This window comes from Phocoena sinus, chromosome 8 (genome assembly GCF_008692025.1).
Source record: "Phocoena sinus isolate mPhoSin1 chromosome 8, mPhoSin1.pri, whole genome shotgun sequence".
Lineage (NCBI taxonomy): Eukaryota > Metazoa > Chordata > Mammalia > Artiodactyla > Phocoenidae > Phocoena > Phocoena sinus.
This window is the reverse complement of record NC_045770.1, coordinates 96,031,147-96,053,059: the sequence shown is the minus strand read 5'-3', so window position 1 is coordinate 96,053,059 and position 21,913 is coordinate 96,031,147. Positions and strand designations below refer to the sequence as shown.

General features: G+C 52.0%; 2 protein-coding genes across 4 annotated transcripts in view; both read right to left on the bottom strand.

Annotated features, from left to right (window-relative positions):
* The window catches only part of CRY2 (cryptochrome circadian regulator 2), a 33,614-nt gene extending 32,814 nt beyond the window's left edge, over positions 1 to 800 (bottom strand). Inside the window, exon 1 of one of the 2 annotated variants that reach the window (XM_032640159.1) lies at positions 556 to 800. In XM_032640159.1, coding sequence (XP_032496050.1) covers positions 556 to 770 — 215 coding nt within the window. In that variant the 5' untranslated portion in view covers positions 771 to 800. The remainder of the gene's footprint in view (positions 1 to 555) is intronic. The other variant, XM_032640158.1, reaches the window with a different exon arrangement.
* Positions 801 to 12,392: 11,592 nt separating this feature from the next.
* Positions 12,393 to 19,671, bottom strand: SLC35C1 (solute carrier family 35 member C1). Of its 2 annotated transcripts, none has more exons than XM_032641871.1 (3): positions 19,575 to 19,671; positions 17,430 to 17,956; positions 12,393 to 14,183 (listed from the first exon to the last, which is right to left on the bottom strand). In XM_032641871.1, the coding sequence occupies exons 1-3, from the start codon at positions 19,604 to 19,606 to the stop codon at positions 13,624 to 13,626; spliced, it is 1,119 nt and encodes a 372-aa protein (XP_032497762.1). In that variant the 5' UTR covers positions 19,607 to 19,671; the 3' UTR covers positions 12,393 to 13,623. The 2 variants fall into 2 exon arrangements, with proteins under 2 accessions (XP_032497762.1, XP_032497764.1); XM_032641873.1 differs by lacking the exon at positions 19,575 to 19,671 and adding an exon at positions 19,204 to 19,323.
* Positions 19,672 to 21,913: the final 2,242 nt, after the last annotated feature.

Here is a 21,913-nt window from a genome sequence, read left to right as displayed (position 1 = left end):
CAGGCTTACAGATGACCTTCAGGAGCACAGCAATGCGCTCTTTACTTGAAGAATGCAGGCATCTGCCGTGCTATCAATTCAGAAACCCATCCCTGCCCTCACACCACAATAGTTCCTGTCCTCCCCCTCCCCCCGCCCCCAGTACACCCCTAAGAGCCTTAGACAAGGAGTCCCTGTTCTGCCTCTCACTGGCTGCAACTCCCTGAGCACGTCAACTTTGTGTCTCTAGGGCTCAAGAGTCTCATCTGTACAATGGGGATCACGATCTGTCCCACAGGAATGTCGTGAGGACCAAAGAGGGTAACACGCAGTGCGAGCGCGCGGTGTCAGAAGCTGAGCCCTGGTCCACCCAGGCTATTACTACGGGGACTAATTGCTTCCCTCTTCCCGACTTCTCCCCTCTGGAGACTTGGCTCCGTCCCCCTGCCCCACCTCCTTCAGGCCGGGGTCTTTCGGCAGAGGGGACTGGGGCCAGAGCCTCCCTTTTCGAGGATGGGTGCCCCAGAGGCTAGGCTGCGTCCCCCGGGCCCGCGAACCCGCCCCGGGCCCCCTCACCTCCACCGGTTGATCCCGACTGAGGAGGAGGCCGCGAACCAAGGGTCGAGGATGTAAACGCAGCGCATACAGTGCGCCCCGCGCACGGCCGCCTGCAGCGCCGGGTTATCATGGAGCCGCAGCCCCTTGCGGAACCAGTGCACTGAGGAGGCGCCTTCCGCGCGGGCCGCTGGCGCCGGGGCCGCCACTGCCGAGGTAGCCACAGCCGCCGCCATCACCGCCCTGACTGCTCTGGCCACCGCTGCTCCGCCCCCATAGACACCGCGGGCTCCGCCCCCAGCCCGCCCAGTGACCTATGACACTTCCGTTCCTCTCTGGGTCCCCGCCCCCGGGACCTGGATCCCATCTTCTATTGGCTGGGCGCCTCTCGCCCGGCGATTGGCTCTGAGGCGCCCAGTCTGGCCCCGTCCCCTCACGTTCCCACCTTGTGTGGGCTCGCTGGGGAGGAGTCGGAGGGCTAGGCGGGTGACGCAGGCTGGCGCTCCCCAGAGAGGTCTGGGCTTGGACCGAGTCCGGAGGTACTGTGGATCCCAGGCTTGCCGCTGGAAGCTGTGTGGGCGGCGGGGTTGCTGTGACTCCAGAAAGTGAATTACACGACGAACAACCGGCCGTCCTACATCGTCATCGTCATCAATATCATCATCATCTACCTCACTCTATACATCATTAAAACATTCTACTACAGCCGCCATTTATTGAGTGCATTATATATGCCAAGCAACATGATAATACCCTTACATTGTGCCGTTTACTACTCAGTTCAGCCCAGTTGCATTCATTCAACGAACCCTAGTGAAAGAGCTGTTATTATTCTCATTTTACGGACAAAAAACTGAGGCTGCCGCAGGGTGAGTGACTTGCTCAGTATCATAACGCTAATAAAAGGATTCTACCCCCATTATTGTGAATCCGAAGCTTCTGCTTTTACCTACAAAGCTATACTTGCGTCTGCGCTGAGCAACGTGGCGTTTACAAGCGGTAGAGTTCAAAGAGTGGGGAGAAGTGCCCTGATGTGCATCAGTAGAAGGTTTGGGAGTAGGGGCTGGAAATGTAGAGGACGTGGGTTGAGATAGTAATTATGCCATCGGATGAGTTTTGCTTTTACTTCTATGTTGAGTAGACTCAGTGGTACCTCTGTATGCAAAGCACTGAACTGGAGTCTGTGTGGGATTCAGAGATGTGGAGGACACTCCCCATTCCTCCCAGGGGAGCCAGGTGGAGCCCTCTTCTCCTTCTGGAGTCTAGCACAGGGCTTGCTGATTGACAGAATCAGTGACAGGAGAAGCATATAAATACCCACAGTGAAGTGTTGTTGATGGACTAAGCTAGCCTAGTCAGATTGGAGCTCTGGGGGTTATCAAATGAAGAGTCAATCTCAGTTTGTCCCTAGGTTGTGCCCATGCTCAGAACCCTTCCTGAACTTGGGAATGAGCAGTGAGGAATTTAGCAATATAGCTAGCAATTTAGTGGTGTTGATTGGCACAACTCTTAAACCAGTGTTGTTGCAATCCTAGGGTCTCTCATTGCCAGGGCTTTGTACAAACTGTTCCCTCAAACCTGGATCACATGCCACACTCCAGCCCCTTTCTGACTCCACTTTGTCCTGTGTCACTGCTCAGTGTAGATGTCACTTGCCATCTGGTCCCAGCCTACCTAGTGACCCATCTCGTTCTGTGCTTCTTCTTATCACTGGTCTTAGTACATGGTACGGGAATTTCTTACTTGTCTGTCTGCCTCATTAGCCTATAAATTACTGGAGGGCAAGGAATGTGGCTCATTTACAGCTGTATTTCCAGGGTCTAGCTCAGTGCTCGGCACTTTATGCTCGAGGATTATTTAGTAAAAGTTGGACAGGGACTAGAATCTCAGATTGCCAGGAACCTTAATGGTCTATCCCAGTCTGGATCCTGTCGTTATTTTTGAATCCCCTCTCCAAATGCTTGCTGAACGAAGAGATGCCACCCTTCATTACTTTTCTTTTTTAAAAAAAATTTATTTAAATTGAGGTACAGTTGATCATTTCTTTTGAGATTTTGTGTTCCTCTCTCCTACCCCCCCCATTTTAAAAAAATAAATTTATTTATTTATTTGTTTGTTTTTTTTGGCTGCGTTGGGTCTTTGTTGCTGTGCAAGGGCTTTCTCTACTTGCGGTGCGCGGGCTTCTCATTGCGGTGGCTTCTCCTTGTTGCGGAGCACAGGCTCTCGGCACACGGGCTGCAGTAGTTGTGGCACGCAGTTGCAGCAGTTGTGGCACGCGGGCTCAGTAGTTGTGGCACACGGGCTCAGTAGTTGTGGCTCATGGGCTCTAGAGAGCAGGCTCAGTAGTTGTGGCACACAGGCTTTGTTGCTCCGAGGCAGGTGGGATCTTCCCAGACCAGGGCTCGAATCCGTGTCCCCTGCATTGGCAGGTGGACTCTTAACCACTGCGCCACCATGGAAGTCCCCTTCCCCCTTTTTTCTCCATAAGGTTGATGCTCTACTAGGAATGGAACAGAGAGTGGAAGGAGATCGTTCTTCCCTATAGCCTCAAAGATGGGTATTCTTCTCTTTTTCTCCTCTGAACTCCCACGATGCTTTCTCTATAGACCATGAGCTACATGAGGGCAGGGACTGTGTTTATCTTGCTCATCAGTGTATTCCCAGAACCTAGTTTGGTACCTGACATGTAGTAGGTGCTCAATAAATAGTTGCTGAGTGATTGTCATTTATCTCTTTCTATTTTTTTTGGTTGACATGTCTTGCAAGTTTATTTTAAACTATAGGTTCCTCTTCGTTCTCCCTTTTTTTCTCTTGGCAATTTATTTGTTGAGGAAATAGGGTCATTTTCCCTGCAGAGAGCCCCACATTCTGGGTTGTTCTCATTCATTGCATCTCTGAGAATCATTTAACATACCAATCTCTAATCCTATACTTCCTGTTAATTGGGAGTTAGCTCCAGAGCTTCATAAGAATTCAGGATTTTTTTTTTTTGAACAAGGATACCTTACAAATGAACTTTCATTGGGGAGCAGACACAAGATATCAACTTGTTTCTTTCTATTTTTTTTTTTTTTTTTTGCGGTATGCGGGCCTCTCACTGTTGTGGCCTCTCCCGTTGCGGAGCACAGGCTCCGGACGCGCAGGCTCAGTGGCCATGGCTCACGGGCCTAGCCGCTCCGCGGCATGTGGGATCTTCCCAGACCGGGGCACGAACCCGTGTCCCCTGCATCGGCAGGCGGACTCTCAACCACTGCGCCACCAGGGAAGCCCGATTTAGGCTCTTTAAGTTGGGTTTTCTAGCATCCAGACTTATAAAGGCACCCAAAGAAAAAGAACAAAATGAGGAGAAATTGATGCCAAGAACCCCAGGTCAAGGAAAGCAAAGAAACACAGTGCAGGGAAAAAACCCTCATTGCCTGGGAGCAGGAGACAGACCTGCTCAGCAGAAGAAACGACCTTAACACTGGCCACTAGGGCCCCGAACAACGTACTGAAAACTACAGGCGAGAGGCGTGTACAGAAACTGCGTCGCCTTCCCTGTGGAAGAACAGTGAAAGCACTGTCTGGGGCAGGGGTTCTGCCTGTCACTGCCCATCTGCAGGCTAAAGGCTTCATGCTCTCTCACCTTTCTCCCCCAATGCCATCACCTCTTTGCATGCTAGAATGCATTTTAAAAATATTTGACTCATTGAATTGTATGCTTCGAACGAGTAAGTTCGTTGGTGTGTGAATTATAGCTCAATAAAAGACGTTTAAAAAAATTTATTAAGAGCCTTCTCTGCAATAGCCTCTTTACCAGTACTGAGGATTCAGTTGTGAGCAAGAGAGTCCCCATTCCTGCTGTCAAGGACTTTACAGTCCAGTGGGGGAGACAGTGCTATGGAGGAAATGCCCAGGGGTGGGATCTTATTGCCATAGCTAATGTCTGTGAAGCACTTACCGTGTGCCAGGGACCTGCTCAACTCGTTTGATCCCCATGACAATTTGTGAGATACGTCATTTTCTTGTCACTATTTTGCAGGTGAGGAAACCAAGGCACAGAAAGGTTAAGGAACCCATGCAAGGTTGCACAGCTAGTCGGTGGCAGAGCTGGAATTTAAATCCAGGCAGTCTGGCTCTAGGGTCCAAGTTGGGTGAATAAAGGAGGGCTTCTCTGAGGAATTGGTGTTGTCCAGGTGTTCACAGTTGCCCCCTTCTTACCATCTTCTCTGTCTCGACCAAACTTTAGTCAGGCTTCTCACTTTCCTACACGCCCCTGGACTCCGCTTGCCCCAAGCCTGAGCAAGCACCGAAAAAGTAGAATGTGCCTCCCCTTATCAGCTTCTCCTGGTTACTGGCTGACTAAAGCCAGATGTTTTTCCTATCAGATCCCATTTGTCACTTCCCATTGCTTGTCTGTCTCCCCTCCATAGATTCTGCTTGCCTCCTCTTTTATCCTAAAAGAGAAAAACCTTTCTCTTCTTGATTTTGAGATGCTCAAAGATTTCTGAGACTGGTGTGTTCTCTCTATTGCAGTGGCCTTTCTTTCTAATGAACGTGTCTCCCTATCTACGTCCAGATTTGTTTTTATTGGACAATGTTTGCGCTGAGATCTGAGGGGCTAGCAGGTGCAACTATGTGGAGAAGGGAAAAACAGTGCTGTGGGTAAAGAAAACAGCATGTACAAAGGTCCTGAGGTGGGTAGGAGCATTAAGCACTAGAAGAGTTAAAGACTAGATGCTAAATGAAATAAACCCCAGGTCAAGCACCCAGGTTCCCTCTATCCTTCCGCTCATCTGTCCTCAGGTGTTGGCTGCTTCCCTCAAGGTGGCAAAATGGCTACAGCAGCTCCACCCACCTACAGAATGCTTCCTTTGTAAGACAGAGGAAAGTCTTTAGGGAAGCACCCCGTCAGACCTCTCCTCAGGTCTCATTGGCCAGGATTGCACACATGGCCTTGCCCAGGCCAATCTGATATGATTTAGACCTATCACAATTCACCCCCGGGGTTTGGATGGAGCTGGCCTCAGGGAAGCAAGAGTTCACCTGACACTTGAACAAAATGGGAGCTCTTTGGTCCAGAAGAGGGGGTTATTGGTGAACAACCAGCAGTGGCTGCCATTTGCACCTTCTATTAACATGATTAAAAGCCCTGAGGAATTTTTGGAGGAGGTTGATGGGATAGCATTCACTCTTTCACCCCCCCAAAATAAACTGTGAAGCCATATGCAAATATTCCTTACAATAATAGAAAGCTTTGTTATTATGCTGCTATGTTAACTATTCTTAGTATTTGCAGTAGCAAAATTGATCACAGAAGCCCCCCAGGTCCTCTCCTGCATCCCTGCGCATTTCAAGGACAGTGTGAAGAGGGGCAGTAAAGCTTTTCACACACTCTAAAGGGCCTGTAAATGTTGTGTCTACTCATTGCTGCTGGAAAATGGTGGAAACAACCAGAGTGACCCCCTTCAGGGAGCTTCTCTTCTGGGGAGGTGGCAAAAGAAGGGTGCTTTAGCTGGCAAAGCCAAGAGAGACAATCCTGTCAGCTCTGGTTCATAGAGTTGCTGCCACCTTTGCCTCCCGGTTCTGTGTCCTACTCAACCTCTCACAGATGTGATGAGGCTGCCAAAGAAGTTATATTCTAAGAAAAAGGGCGTGAAATGGTGGCCTGAGGCTGAATCTGGTCCGTGTGTGTGCCACGCAGCCCACACAGTATTTTATAAATCTGAGTCGCTGTTTAAAAGAAATCAGGAGGTTGCACTTAAAGATTCAGATTTCCAGCTTCTCTTGCAAAAGTAGAAGTTCTGGCAATATAGGCCCAAGTGGCAAAAGATGAAAAGAACTCAGTCGTGTCTCCCCTGTTTGAAACTGTCCATTTCACCACAGCTCCCATCCAGCTCACCTTCCTCATTTGCATTACTGGTGGTCCCCATTGCTGTCTTTATATCAGGAGTTCACTCCCGTGATAAATAAGTGCTCACCTCCCCTGTGATTGCAGCGGGAGGGAGGGAGCAGAGAAGGCAAATGAAGGCGGCAGGGATGGATGCAGCGACAGAGCCCTGGCGTCTCCAGCTCCTGCCAGGGCAGATCCTTCCCACCCAGCGGGCTGGAAGGCTGCTCTGGGCAGGTCTCAGAGCTGAATCCACAGGGCCCGTGTGGCAGAGGGGACAAAGTCCTACCGTTTTTTCTGCCGTGAGCTTCCATCTAAGAATCACAGCTGCTGCATTATCTCATCCAGTCACTGCACTGCCTTCTGGTGTAGGAACTATCATCATCCTCTCTCTACATATCAGGCAACTGAGGCTCAGAGACATCAAGTCATTTGCTTATGGCCACACAGCTAGGAAGTGGCCAAGAAACTGAGTCTGCAGAAATGTCATCTGACTCACGCAAAGACGCCCAGCCAGCACATGGCAGAGCTAGGATTCCAACTAAGGTCCAATTGCCTAGAAGTTGAAAACTGGTGGCCAGAGGGGCAAACTAGTTTTGGAAATTAGGAATTTGGGGCCTTCTGCTGGGTTCACTGGCTCCCAGTTTGCTATAGGCTCCACTAATCCCTGTTGACTCACACCCTGGCCTCTCCCCTTGCCTGTTATTTGCCTGGTCTCTGGAGAAGGTGAGAACCTTCATGTTTTTTTTATGCCCCCTCACCTTCCCACAGAGTCCGACTCAAGTGAATATGAGCTCTTGGTCCCAGGACAGAGCTGGAGGTCTGTGTTTGTCTCTGTTGACCCCATCCCACCAGGTTTCATGGGAGTTGAAAGCTGAGATCGATGAGATATGGTTTGGGTTCGGGTTCAGCTCCATGACCATGATGCTGTTCCAGAGCCCAAGTTTTGTTGGATAGATTGAGTTGGCTTTAGGATCCACTGGTTCACTGGGGTGGTGGTTGAATTGATTTTAAGTCATTTCTTTCTAACTGAGATTCAGTGCAAAGTGATCCTGCTTTAAATCAGGGTTATTAAAGGGGGTTTAGGATTACCTGAGATGAAGGTGTAAAGAGACTAGCTCAGGCCCTGCATATAGCGGGCACTCACTAAGGACCAGGGGAATGAAAAATGAGGTAAGGCAGGGACCCTGTGCATAGTGACCTGGGGAGGAAGCACAGAGAGGCTCGCTAGCTGGATGGAAAATCATATAAGCCTTCTGGGGCTACAGAGCAGCCTGGAAACGAGACTGCAGGACTGGTAGAAATGCAGGCACCCCCAACGAGCCCCACCCTCACACCACAGCCTCCTTCCACCTGGCTGGGGCTCACCTGAGACTATTTCCTCCTCCCAAGCCAGCCTGTACCTGGACAGAAAGCTGATGGGGAGTGGCAGTTGTAGAAATAAACAAAGCTCATCCAAATGAGAACAAACAGGCTATTTATCTGGAGCCTGCTATAGCGGGGCAGTCAGCCACCATCACTTGTAATGTGGCAAAGATTTGAAGGCAGGCAGAGGAATGGGAAAGCTTTACAGTGAGAAAAGGGAAGTCTTCAGGAGGCTGTTAAACTGATGGGGAAGCTGGAGGTGGGCTAACTACAAGGGGCCAGGGCGCCTTATGTGACTGGTTGGTCCTTAGTTGGAAGTAGTGGGTGCGGGCCAAAATAGGGAAACAGGCAGTCATTCCCCAGATCCTGACTGTCCTGGGCTCACGTCTGTGGAGATATTGGTTTGGGTTCCAGAGCTGATCGCTGCTGAAGCTGTGGGTCAGAGTTCTATTGCCATATATGGCTTGGCCAATGTCCGTTTGTATGTTCAGTCTCACTGTGCAGAGAGGGAACCTAGCTCTGTGATCTGGGTCGCGTTGCTAATTTCTTTGTGTCTTGGTTCCCTCACCTCATCTGTGAAAGGGGGATGTTAATAGTACCCGGGTCAAGTGCTTAGAATAGCACCTGGCAATGGGGTGAGTATCTAACAATTGCTAGCAGTAATAATAGTCATGGTGATGATTATTATTTCTAAAAAGAGGAGGAGGGGGATGCTTAGTAGAAAGGGCACTGGCCCGGGAGGAGGGGTCTGGGTTCCATCGCACTGTGGCCTTGGGCAAGCCTGTCATGCATTCTGAGCCTCGGGCTTGTCTGTGGAATCTGGGGCTGGACTCTGATTTCCCAACGCATTCCTGGCTCTCACGTTATAAATTCCCCACCTGTGCTCAACAGGTGCCGGACATCCTGCTGTCGTCCCCACGCTGCTAACCACCCCTCCCTGCCCCACACCACCCATAGCCTTCCTTCACCCAAGCTCCCAGCACACCTGGACCAGGTGCTTCAGTGCAGCAGGCTCTGCTGTCCCATTTCAGCTGGTTTCAGGTCCTAAATTTAGCCAAGGTTTGGGGGCGGGGGGATGGGCTGCGCGAGGGCTGCATCTGGTGAGGCAGCTGTGGGAAGCAAATCAGACAGGGGGGCCAGCAGGGCTGAGTACCACACTCTGTTTTGTCATTAGTGTCCCGGACTAGTCATTTGACCCTTTGGGGCCTCAGTTTTCTCATCTAGTAACTAAATTTCATGTATGTTGACTCCTTAAATCAACATATTATCTCTTAATTAGAACAACTTTCTTTTCTTTCATATGAGGAAAAGGATCAGAGAGGTTAAGTGATTTATCTAATTCATTCTCCTCACAGCAGCTAGAGGGAACTTTTTAAGCTATAAACCAGTCATGGCACTCCCCGTGGCTTCCCCAGGCACTGAGAATAAATCTAACCTCCTTGCTGTGGTCAGTAGGGTGCTCCCTGGCTGGAACTTGGTCTCTGACCTCCTCTCTTTCCACCCCATGGTGAGTGGAACCAAAAGGAGCCAGTGTTTCCAAGTAATGTCAGAAAGTTGCCAAGTCTGTCCCTTGCACCTTTCCTATTCCTGGGATTTTTTTTTTTTTTTTTTTTTTTTGGGTACACGGACCTCTCACTCTCACGGCCTCTCCCGTCGTGGAGCACAGGCTCCGGATGCACAGGCTCAGCGGCCATGGCTCACGGGTCCAGCCGCTCCGTGGCATGTGGGATCCTCCTGGAACGGGGCACGAACCTGCGTCCCCTGCATCAGCAGGTGGACTCTCAACCACTGCGCCACCAGGGAAGCCCCGGGATTTTTTTTTTTAATACAAATTTATTTATTTTTATTTTTGGCTGCATTGGGTCTTTGTTGCTGCACGCAGGCTTTCTTTAGCTGTGGCGAGCGGGGGCTACTCTTCGTTGTGGTGCGTGGGCTTCTCATTGTGGTGGCTTCTCTTGTGGACCACGGGCTCTAGGCACGTGGGCTTCAGTAGTTGTGGCACATGGGCTCAGTAGTTGTGGTTTGCGGGCTCTAGAGTGCAGGCTCAGTGGTTGTAGTGCACAGGCTTAGTTGCTCCGTGGCATGTGGGATCTTCCCGGACCAGGGCTTGAACCTGTGTCTCCTGCATTGGCAGGCAGATTCTTAACCATTGTGCCACGAGGGAAGTCCTTATTCCTGGTACTTTTGTCCCCTGGGAATAGCTGGTTCCCCAACTCTGCTCGTACCCGCCTGGACTTCTCTCTGGTTCTGGACCACACCCAACTCTTCCTTCCTCAGGGCCTTTGCATGGGCTGTAACCTCTGCCTGGGATGCCCTTTCTTTAGCTCTTCCTATGGCTGGCTGCTTCCCATCATTTGGGTCTGAGGTTAAATGTGCTCAGGGAGAGGCCTTCTCTGATTCTTTTTTCTAGAGAAGGGTCCCCTCTGATATTCTCCATTTTGGCTTCTTTTCTTCATTGTCCCCAACATGCTGTATTTGTTTACTTGTTTTTAGTGTCTTGTCCACTATTTGTCTCCCTAGTGCCTGATGCATAGTAATACTCCAAGAGATTGTTGTTTGTTGATGTTGGTAAGAACAATAGCTCACTGTATTTCCAGAATGATGCTGAGCATTAATTCACAATCATTTTGTGTGGCAGGAGGGACAAGGATTATCCCCATATCTCAGATAGGAAAAGTGAGGCCTGGAAAGGTTAGGGGACTTGCCTGAGGCCCCCTAGCTTTTAAGAAGTGGAACCCAGGTCTCCTGACTCCTGGTCAAGTGCTCTTCAAAAACAGAAATGAAGGGCTTCCCTGGTGGCGCAGTGGTTGAGAGTCCGCCTGCTGATGCAGGGGACACGGGTTCGTGCCCCAGTCTGGGAAGATCCCACATGCCGCAGAGCGGCTGGGCCCGTGAGCCATGGCCGCTGAGCCTGTGCGTCCGGAGCCTGTGCTCCACAGCGGGAGAGGCCGCAACAGTGAGAGGTCCACGTACTGGAAAAAAAAAAACAACAAAAAACAAAAGTGAAGAGCGACGCATTCTGAAGCAGAGGTGTGTGGCAGCGTTGGCCCAGCTCACTGTTCCTAAATTCTCCATCTTCATCCACCAATTTTTTTTGCTGGGCAGGCTGACTTTCACATCCCTGTCTTTTGTACCAGGCTTTTTTTTTTTTTTATTGTTTGTTAAAATATATTTTGGCAAGTTAAAATATATTTTGAGTTTTTTTTTTTTTTAGTTGTATCCACCCTATTTCAGGTTATCTTTGTTGATGTCAGATGTGTATATGACGTTTATATGGTTCTTTTTAACCCTTCCTGGCTTTTTATTTTAGAGGAAACTTTGAAGAGAAACTCCTTCTTGATAGATATATTTTTTCTTTAGCAACTTGTTATCACTGGAATCAAAGGGAGAAAGTGATTTCTTTTTCCATTGGTTGTATTTGTATGTCACGAACAAAAGACAATTTGTTCAAAAAAAAGGGACAAGAGAGAAGGGGAACAGTGGGTTTGCAGGGGAAGGAGCACCTCTTCTGCTGCTTGCAGGGGAAACATTCCTGGAGGCGGTCTTAGCTCCTTTAAATACCATAGAGATGAGCTGGGGGCGATGGTGCTGACTGCGGGAGAGGCTGGGATGCTGGCACTGCACATCTTTGTGCTTTTCTGTGTGGGGGTCTTGCACAGTAGGCTGTTGTGTCCTGAGACTTAAGGCTGCCTGAATTTTTTTCAAACTATTTAGGTTTTCCTTGAATCTTGTTCAAGAAAGTGCAACTAACATTAAGAATGTTATCTCAATTTTCTGATCATACAAAGGGTGCAGAACCGATTATGTCCCTTCTCTGTTTAAGGGACCTGGTGATGGCTTTAAAATCGTTTAGAATCAAGTCCAGATTGACCACTGCATTCAAGGCTGTTCATGCCATGGCCCACCCTCCTTTTCTATTCACCCTCCCCCCCCCAAAAAAAACCTCTCACCACCCCCCATGCGCTCTTTCCTCAGCTTAACCTTGTTTCCTGGGCCAGTCTACCCTTGCTCCTGGAACCCCCTACTTGCCCAGTAATATTCAGTTCAAACATCTTGGCCCTTGTGAAGACTTGGTCTCTCCATCTTCTGAGACCTCAGGGCAATACTGCATCTGTTATTTGATGTGTGTTTATATTCGAGACCCTTGAAGCAGATTTGGGTCTTCATACCAGTATGTTCTACCACAGTGCCTGGCATGTAGTAGATGCTCAAAAAATGCTGGCTACCCGTGCTCTGAAGGCAGAGACCTCCGTCCGAATCCTACTGCTGCCTCTTCCTTCCTGTGCTCCTCCTTGAGCCTCAGTGTTCTCATCTGTAAAATGGGGGATCGGCGATGGTGCCCACTTCAAGGCGCGTGGGAGGGTTGTGGAGATGAATGATGGAATAGAGGACTCAGCAGTGTCTTGCCTCCAGCAAGTGCCCAGTAAATGGCAACAAGCACCAATATGAAACCTGAGGTCTGGAAGGAGTCTTGGTATTTGAATCAACCCCTTGCCTGGAGGGAGAACAGATTCTTAGAAGGGTTGTCCTGCTAGAACCCAGGCTTGGCGATGGCAGGGATGAGCCTTCGTTCATAAATCCCAGCCAGACCCTGCCTGTCTCTTCTCGCTGCACACACACAGGATGTCTTACTCTGATTTTTAATTAAATCACACACAATTCAGGGCATCAGGCCCCACCAACTGCATTAGAAACCACCTGGGATTGTGCGGGGACGCGAAGAGAGTAGTCGTGAGAAGTTCCACTCTCCCCAGCCTTTCGTTACAGGTGCTGAAGACATCAGGAGTTACCCCACGGAGTTTCGTTCCACTTGGTGGAACAAAACACCCAACAGAAGGAACAGGAGTTGTGAAAGCCACCCTCAAGCCCAGAGGGTGTGGTGAGGGGAAGGGAAGATTCTTTCCATCCCAAACTCAGGGAAGTTTGTAATTGTTAGCTTAACACCTTCATCAAGATCAGGTTACAACACCTGCCCTGCAGGGACCTGGATCTTGGGGGGCCCAGCACAGCTTAGGTGGAAGGCTCTGAGCTGACCCTGGCTCCATCAGCATTCCCTGGAGAGGCAGAGTTGGGAGAAGCCAAAGCGGCTCCCTGCCTCCACTTCTGGGGGGCTGTTACCTGAGCCAGGTAGCTGTTTGTGCCAGGTGGCAGCTGCCCCTCAGGGGCAGGGGAGTGAGGCGGGCAAAACTGGTGTTAGCGACTGCGGGAGGGTGTTAATGAGCAGGGGCCTGGGCCAGGCTTGGTACCCCCGATCCTTCACCCCCTTGCACGGGGGCTGCTGGTCTCAATGCAGAGAAGAGAGAATGCTTGTTCATTTCCTCCCTCAGCCCAGCCTACACTTTCCTCCAAAAGGCAGCTGGTTTGGGGTGGGCCTCACACCGGGGCACAGAGGTGTGAGGTTTCCCAAATCCTAAGCTTGTGGTGGGGTCACACCCCCACCTCCCCTGAGTCCAAGTGAAGACGTAATGGCTTTGCCAATACTGTCCCTTAAAGGTTGTGGCCTGTCCCCAACCCCAAAGGTCATGTGGAGGTAGGAGGCCCTGGCAGGGGGACAGGAAGGGGTGCTGTCCCTCTCCTACTCCCAGAGAGCTGGTGCTCTTCCAGAGAACCTAACTGGCTCTTCCCATGGGGGTTCCCTCCTCCCTAGGGGAGGACAAAAACCCAGAAATAGGAGAGGGGGTCGAGACAGGTTCGGCAACTTTCTGACATCACTTGGAAACACGGGTTCCATTTCAGCCACCAGATTCCCATGAGGTCTGTAAGGCCACCGTCTCTGGGTCCAGAGAGACACCTTCACTTCATCCATGGGCATTCTCCCTGGGCTGGGCCGGCCATGGCAGGCTCTCCGGAGGAGCTCACACCTCCACGTTACTCTTCTCGTCCTCCTTGGGGCGGGGCTCCTCCTCAGTCTTTTTCATCTCCCAGCCCCTGACCCAGGTGTAGGCGGAGGAGCCGCCCAGCACCATCATGTTGCTCACCCACCAGAGGAAGCTCTTCGTCTCCTCGTAGTAGAGGACGGCCAGCACCGTCTGGGCACAGGCTTTGGCTGTGCCGGACACGTTGTGGGTCAGGGGACTGGTGAACTTGATCTGCAGTCCTGTCACATAGCCGATGGCGAAGCCAAGCAGGCCGCCCAGCGTCATCATGCCCCAGAAGTGGGCGCTGCCCAGCTGGGGGAAGTTGTAGAGGGCTGGGAGCTCCCCCAGCAGCAGGAGCAGGGGCAGAAAGAGGACGCAGGCATTGACGTTGTTGTAGAAGGTCAGACGCCAGATGCTGCCGTCCACCGCCGGGAGCACCTTCTTGGTGTAGATGGCATTGAGTGAGACGCAGAGGCTTGCGAGCACGCCAAAAAGGGTGCCCGTCCAAGACAGGGTACCCTCTGCGCCCTCCTGGTCCACACCAAGCCAGAAGCCACCTACAGTAGGGAGAGGAGGAGAAGGGTGAGCGGGGGCAGGAGGAAGGACAGAGAATTTTGCCACCAAAAGTTCACAGACTGTGTAATGCTGTCCCCATCATCCCATCCTCCCTGCTCTTCCTGCAAGAAACATGTGCAAAGTCTCCACTATATGCTAAGCACCACTCAGGGCTGGGGAAGTAGCTCAGGACATGAACCCTTCCTTACGGAGCTCACATTCCGGCAGAAGAGAGAGACATTAAAATGATTAAAGAAGTAATTTTAAAGAAGTAATCTCCCAATTACTTCCTTAATTACAATTGTAATGAGGTCCATAAAACTAACAGGGTGCTGTGAGAGCCCATAACTGGGCGACTGTGCTGGCCTGGGGCACCTGGAAAGCAACATTTGAAATGAGCTCTGAAGGGTGAGCACAGATACAGCACTTAGTGGTTAAGGTGACCTTGGCAAAGCGACTTAAGGTCTCGGAGCCTCGGCTTCCTGGTCTGTAAAATGGGAGCCTACAACAGTTAGAAGCACTTGTGGCCTGAGGTCTTTGGGGATAGTCACTCTTTCTGAGACTCTCATGTTGTGACATCTCCTGCTCACAGAGCCTCCATGGCACCCCACTGCCCCCCAAGTCTGCAAGGAGTCTCAGCCTGGCATGTGGGGCTTCCCACGCCCTTGCCACGATCTGTGTCTCTATGTCACGATCACCCCGAGTCCCCTCTCATCTCCCTGCTTCTCACACCAGAGCTCAGTGTCCTTGATCATTTACTGCACCAGAAACACCCTCCGCCTTCCTGGGAGATTCCACTCTTCTTCAGGGTCAAAGCCAAGTCTCTCCAGGGCTGAAGTCTTTCCTGATATCCCCAGCACCCAGACCTCTTCCTGGCCTCCTCCTGCTGTGCTCTCCTTCAAGACCTTTGCCTGCCCTGGGCTGCTAGACACTTGCCCGTGGGGACAGTACAGTCTCTTTAGCTAGACCCCACCTTCCCAGAAGGCAGGAGCTGAATCTTACACATGTTTTATCTCCCGCCACAGCAGCCTGTGATGTGGTTTTGGTGCCAGCGAGATTTGGGCTCTGATCAGGCTCTGCTATTTAGAGGCTGGGTGGCCTGGGGACAGTTTACTTAACTTCTCTGAGCTCCCATTTCCTTCAGCTGTAGAGATCTGGGTCACGTTCTTGACCCTCCCACTCCAATCAATCTACTCTCCGCCTTGCAAACAGAATGATCTTCCTACAGTACAGACCTGCTCAGGTCCTGTCCTGGCTTAAAGCCCCTCTGTGCCTCCCCACTGCCCTCAGGAAACAGTCCAGACTCACTTAACTTGGGCAGCCTCATGGGTGCATCTTGCTCTGGCCCAGCCATGCAGAAATGCACATGTTTTTTCTACTGACTAGAACATTCTCTCCTCACTCCTTCCTTATACCCATCTAGTACTTTCTCTGGAATGCCTGCTTAGATTCCTCCCTCCCCACTCCCCACCAGGGTTTCCACAGCACCTTTTGTGTCTCAATCCCAGGAGGCCTGGAGAGTCACCTGAGACCCATCTTCCCCCTCGAGGAGTAAGGAAGGAAGGGGAAACACTGCGGAGAGGAAGCCAGGTGCTGGGCCAGCACAGAGCACCAGCCTCCAGGGCGCCTGCCCCTTCAGGCTGGCCAGCGAATGCACTTTCCCAGAAGCTATCTCACCATCTGCTACTTCGATTACTTTTTGGGACTTGGGCCTAGTTTCCCTAATGACTTCATTGGTCGCCATGCAAATTTGCCAACCAGGAGGTCCCTCCCACTCCACCCCTTATAGGGTCAGCAAGGCTGAAGTGGAAATCCCTGGGGCATTTGGCTAAGTGAGGCCTGGGAGCCCATACCAGCCCCTTGGGGAGAAAGTGGAAGCAGCGAGCCCGATGTGCCAGGGGTCTTAGCAGCTCCCCCCAACTCCAACCTCTGCCCTGCTCCCGCTCCCACCTTGGACCTAGACTGGGCAGCCCTAGGCCCCGAAGTGGCTCAGTGAGGGGAACATTTTCTAGGACAGGTGGCCTGGGAGAGGCCTCTCCCCAGCAACCAGTGCAACACAGCCTGAGACTCTGAGACACCAACTGAGAATATGTAGGTCAACCAAGATGAAATTTGCAGCACCAGGAAGAACCTGAACAGGTTCAAAGAAAGATCTCATTCCTGGATGACTGAGCCCCAGGAAGGCTCTGAGGGGGTGGGAAGCTGGGGGTGCTCTGACCTAATGGGCTGCAATAAAACATTTTGTGATGATGGAAATGTTCTGTCATCTGTGCTGTCCAATACAGTAGCCACTGGCTACACATGGCAACTAAGCACTTGAAATGTGGCTACAGAATCTGGTAACAACACCTGCAACCGAATAACTGAATTTAAAAAATTTCACTCAATTTTAACTGTAATAGACACATGTGGTCAGTGGCTGCTGAACCGGATAGCGCAGTTCTAACCTCTAGGGGACAAGAACAGAGCAGAGTGGTTAGAAACACAGGCCTGGGGGTCCGGCCAACCTGAGTTTGCATCCCAGCATGGCTACTTCCTAGCTGTGGGGCTCTGGGTAAGTGACTTAACCTCTCTGAGTGTCAGTTTCCTTGTTTGTGTAGAGTTGATCATGGTGATGCTACCACCCAGGGGATATCTGGGGAACACAGGAGATGCTGTATGCAAATGATTAGCACAATGTCCCCATCAATAATTTTTATTTTCTGAGGGTCAAGTCTGGGAAGATGGCTAAGTTATCTCAAAGCATATCTCTTGCCACTGACTCAGGCATTATTGTAAGCCTGCAAGGTCAGACGGTGATGGTATATTTATTACAAGATGCCATGTCCTCTAGAAAGAGCACTGGATGGGGTGTCAGGACACTTGAAGTCTTGAGAAGCAAGAGAGTATAGTAGTGGTCAAGTGTAAGGAGCCAGATTGCTTGAGATCAGATCCCACCTCTGCCACTTAGCTGAGTGATCTTTGACAAATTACTTAACCTCTCTGTGCCTTGGTTTTCCCTCTGTGAAATGTATATTAGAATCCCATCTTGTTTGAAGGGGCCTGATTGGGCCCCTAACTTGCTAGGTGACCTCCAGAAAGTTACTTGCTTTCTCTGGACCCCAGGCTCTTCCTCATATGACTGTCATGACAAGGGAGCTGGGACAGATAAAGTCAAAGGTGGTTGACAGGGTTATTCTTTAGGGTTTTGGTCCCCATCTTCCCCCACCGCCCACAGCCATTCCCCGTGGCCCTGGCTGGCCACTCACCAATGATGATGCTGCAGGTGAGCAGGGCATAGAAGGAGGTGGTTTGCTTGAGCAGCAGGTAGGAGAGCAGCACATTGAAGACGGTGGTGAGTGAGCGACCCACGTTGTAGAAGGCCACACCCACATACTTGAGGGAGAGGTTATTGAAGGTGATCATGCCGATGAAGACCACCGACAGGGGCAGGATGCTTCGGGCCACCCTGAGGTCCAGGCGCAGGGTGGGGAAGTCCATGGTACCAGGGCAGCAGGTGGCCAGTGAGCTGAGGCCCTTGCATAGCAGCGCGGTCACCAGGCACTGGTAGAAGGTGACGAAGATGGGGGTGTCCAGCTGTAGGGAGGGGCTATCCAGTAGGTACTTGTTAAGGAACACCATGGAGATGGACGTGACCCAGTAGAGAGAGACTACCAGAGCGATCTGCAGTGCCCGCAGCACAAAGGGCTTCTCGTGGCTGGCCTCTGCCTCTCCGGAGGGGTCGGAAGTCCCCATCAGTGCCATGTGCAGGATCTTTGACCGCTTCAGAGAGGCCCTGTTCATGGTAGCAGAGGAGCTGGGTCACCCTACAGCCAGACTGATTCCCTGGAGTACGGAGCAGTGAGCTCACTTCTGCTTTCTGCAAGCTGAAGTCCTCGACTGTCACATGGTGGGTGGCCTGGAGGCCTCCCACCCTTCTCCTGGATGGAGAGGTTCTGCTCTGGGGTGAGTCCCACAACCCGCTGCCACCCCGAGGGGGTTCATGAGACAAGACACAGGGAAGAGGTGAGGGACGGGCTAAGGTTGGACAGAGATGACAGGTCAGGGGAGAAGGGGCTGGGACCTAGCAAGGAGGATTCGCAGGAAGCGGGGTGGCGGGGGAGAGATATGGAAGGAAAAGGGGGAGAAATGCAAGGCGGAGGTGTTAGAAAAGGGCGGGGGACAGCGCGGTGAAGAAGTGCTGAGAGAGACAGTCATGGGCTGCTATGGGAGAGAAAGGTTTGCAGGGTGAGAGGGGGAGGCATGCAAGGAGCTGAAAGGAGAGCGTGCGGGGGGGTGGTTGGAAAGAGGGTGCAGGCGAGGTCAGAGGCGCTCACGGCCCAGGTGCCGGTACAAGCCCAAGGCGCGCAGTCTTCCCAGGTGCCGGCCCTCGCTCCGCCCAGCAAGCTCCGGACTTCCGAGGCCGCTCCCGCCGGCGAGGCGGGCCCAGGATTCATTTCCTGACACGCCCCCAACCGCCTCCTTAAAGAGCCCGTAAGCCCAGCGTCTCCCTTAAAGCCACAGCCTCAGAGAAATGGCCTTCGGAGTCAGCCTCGCGTCGCGTCCCTGGCAGCCCTTGTGCGCTCCCTGCCCGCAGATGGTGGTGCTGGTGTTAGATATCGGTAGCCGCGGGAGGTGCCTGTGGGTGCTAGAGCCTCGGCCCACTTCCTCCCCCCAGTCCCCCTCCTCCGCCCCTGCTCCACATCCTCTAGAGGCTTAACGCCCCTCGACTCGGCTCCTCTGCAGGTTCACGTTGCCCCTCATCCCCGGGCAGGACTGCGTCCCCAGAGCCTTAGGAACACCCCGCGTTCCCCGGCGTCTAGAGAACCCCCGCCCCCAACCTACCCCGCGTCCCTCTACCTAGTCCCGCTCACACTTCCAAAACCTTGTTGCAGTCTCCTTCCCCCTACTTTCACCGCCCCCATCCCTCTCCCGAGCCGGAGGCCCCCAACAGCGCCCCCACCCCACACCACCCCACCCTCGATTCGAGACCCTTCCGGCGGCCGGATCCGAGCCTCAAGTCAGCACCCCAACCCCAAACACCTTCTCCAGGCCGGGCTCAGCCGCAAGCTCCGACCCCCGGGGCTGGCGTTCCCTGGCCGCGAAGGCGACCCCGCTCTTAACCCCTCCTCTGCAGCGGCCGCCGTCCCGCGCTACATTGAGCCGCACCTGCAGCGCCGCGCCCAGGGTCGCGCCCGCGGGAGACTACTTCCTGATCCCAGCTCCGGGTGTGAGCGCCGCGCCAGCCTCGCCGGCTTGCTCCCCACGTGGACCCGGGGTGGCGGCGGAGCGACCAGGGCCGCAGCCTGACCTTGGCCCCGGGTTATCCCACCGGTCGTGGGAGCAGGCCCCCTTCTCTTTACAAGGCCACCCCAGACCCGGGTATACCGCCCAGGATCCCCGGCTCCAGTTACCGCGGCTTGCACGTCCCAGTACCCGGCTGCATTCGTGGTCCGCTGCCGCGCAACCGGTCTGTGCTTCCAGAAGTGTGTTCGGGGAACAGCCGGGATTCTTCCTGCCAGCAGTTAGTGGAGTCCCCCTCCCCCTCCCAGGGACGGGGCTGGGAAATGGTCACCAGCCTGGGCCGTCACTCACCAGATAGCCGGGAGGACCGACTTCTTCCTGGTACCCGCTCTGGCACCAACGTTGGGTAGCTCAGTTCTCCGGAGTTATCGTCATTAAAACTAGGGGTCTGGACCATACCAGTGGGCCTCAACCTCCTTGCTCAAAACCCTAGCTGATATGGTTGAAAGTAGAGACGACTATTTGTGTGTAGGATGTCAAATACCATTTAATTAGTACCATTTGATTTATGGGTGAGATGTCTGAGATTTGCTTCGAAATACTCAAAATACTCACCCCCACCCCCCAAAATATCCCCAAAAGTTGATAGATAAAACAAGATAGGCAATTGTTAAAGTTAGGCATGGAAACATGGAGGGTATAGGAGTCTCCTTACTTCTGTGTACATTTGAAAATTTCCATAAGAAAAAGGTAAAGCTTATGGAGTACATTTAAAGTCTCACTTGCTAACTGCATGAACCCTCGCCCCAGTTTAACACAGCCCTTGGTGGGCTATGGGAACTGGAAGGGTTACAGGGAAATGAGCACCAACCAACAGCCCCAGGGCAGGTACAGCCTCCGGAGGGTGAGTTTTGCCCCAGGCCTGTCCTCTTCCAACAGCTCTGGCTCTTGCTCTGTAATACCTGCACTGCCCCTTCCTCTAGAAATGGGACTTCCTGCTTCCTAGTTATGGGCTGGTCTCCAGGTGGAGGATGCCATCTGATCACCTTGTCACTTTTGAATCAAATTACCCTTTGGGGGAAGGAAAGACTTAGAGGGACTGAGCTGGTCCTCTGACCCCTACTTGGAGAGTCTCATTACAGGGTCAAACTTTAAAGGTTGTGGGTTTCAGTTTATTAAGAGCAGCCCCTAGGTGCTCTTCTCTCTTAGGCCTGATATTTCACTGTGACAAACACTTTAATGGCAAACAGGGCAAACTTGCCACTGAGAGGCCCTGGTTTCCTGGAAGGGCCCTTCTCCTTGGCACGTTAACAGGAATTAATATATCTGAAGAATATGCTGTCACCCGGATCCCCTAGGGCAGAGATATATACTGTATATAGGCCAGATGCACTTCACCAAGAGAGACCCAGGGACAGTCCACACTGGATGTTTGGGGCACAGTCTGGGCTCCCCATGTGCCAGGAGACCAAGGTGCATCCCTGTGTCCAATCCCTCCCCTTATGTTGTACCTGAAATTCCACCATTAGCTTCACTCCCTTGGATTAAGGTTGTAATAGGCCATTACAGTAAATCTCATAGATCCCAATCCTTTTGTCTTTTTATATGAAGGGAAGAGAAAGTGGGGATGTTTTTTAGGGGTCTAAGGCCTCAGGAGTTGTGCACTTTGTACAACCTGCTTAAGGAATGTTAATTGTTTAAACCATTCATAAAGGGTGATGTTTTAGGTCTTGTCAAGAGTAATTACCCAGGGTGTGAACTTGGTATGTGGCAGAACATAAGGTCATTAGTGTGGCAGTTGGGCCCTTTTTGGGTGTGGTCCTATTTTCTTGCCATGGCTGGGAGCCACTGATGACGTCAGAAGAAGACGATGTCTACCCGACAGGGTGAACAGAACTAACCTCCCAGGTGTGCGGGACAGTGGATCGGTAGCAGAAGGGCCTGAGAGCTCCTGGGAACACGCAGGTATTGACTCTCTCACCCCTGAGTTCAGCAAGGACTCCTGAGCCTACTCCATCTAGTGGACATCACTGTTTTCTACCAAAATTCATCCCCCCCGTTTGTCCAAGATAATTGAATGGTTGCCCAGCCAGAGAGCACAGTTCCTAGCCTCCCTTGTGGGTAGGTGAACCCCATGACTCCATGGCTGGGGAACGGAGGTGATGTGTTGTACTTTCCAGGTCTAGGCCTTAAACGTTAGGTGGGCGCTCTTCCGTGTTCTCTCCTCCTCTTCCTATAACCTGCAACCCAAATGTGCCTATAACACAGCTGTTACCATGGAGACGAGGTCAATTTTTAGGGGCTGTGGGAGCAAGATGATGGAAAGAGCCAGGATCTCTGTGTGGAGTAGAGCCACCCGCCAACCTGCCCTGCCTACCTTGAGAACAGTCGTTCTATGAGAGGGGAATCAACTTGCATGCTATATACACCTCTGCAGTTATGAAGTGGTCTCTTTGTTACAGCAGTTAGGCCTTTACCCACAATACCCATCGTAGTCTATATTCCCTTC

Excerpts from the sequence above, each read along its gene's own strand:
- SLC35C1 (XM_032641871.1), bottom strand. The coding sequence starts at position 19,606 with ATGCAGCCGGGTACTGGGACGTGCAAGCCGCG. Across the intron at positions 17,957-19,574 it reads ACTGGGACGTGCAAGCCGCG|GGCCTCTCTGAAGCGGTCAA; the intron begins GTAACTGGAGCC and ends TACCATGAACAG. Across the intron at positions 14,184-17,429 it reads CACCTGCAGCATCATCATTG|GTGGCTTCTGGCTTGGTGTG; the intron begins GTGAGTGGCCAG and ends TCCCTACTGTAG.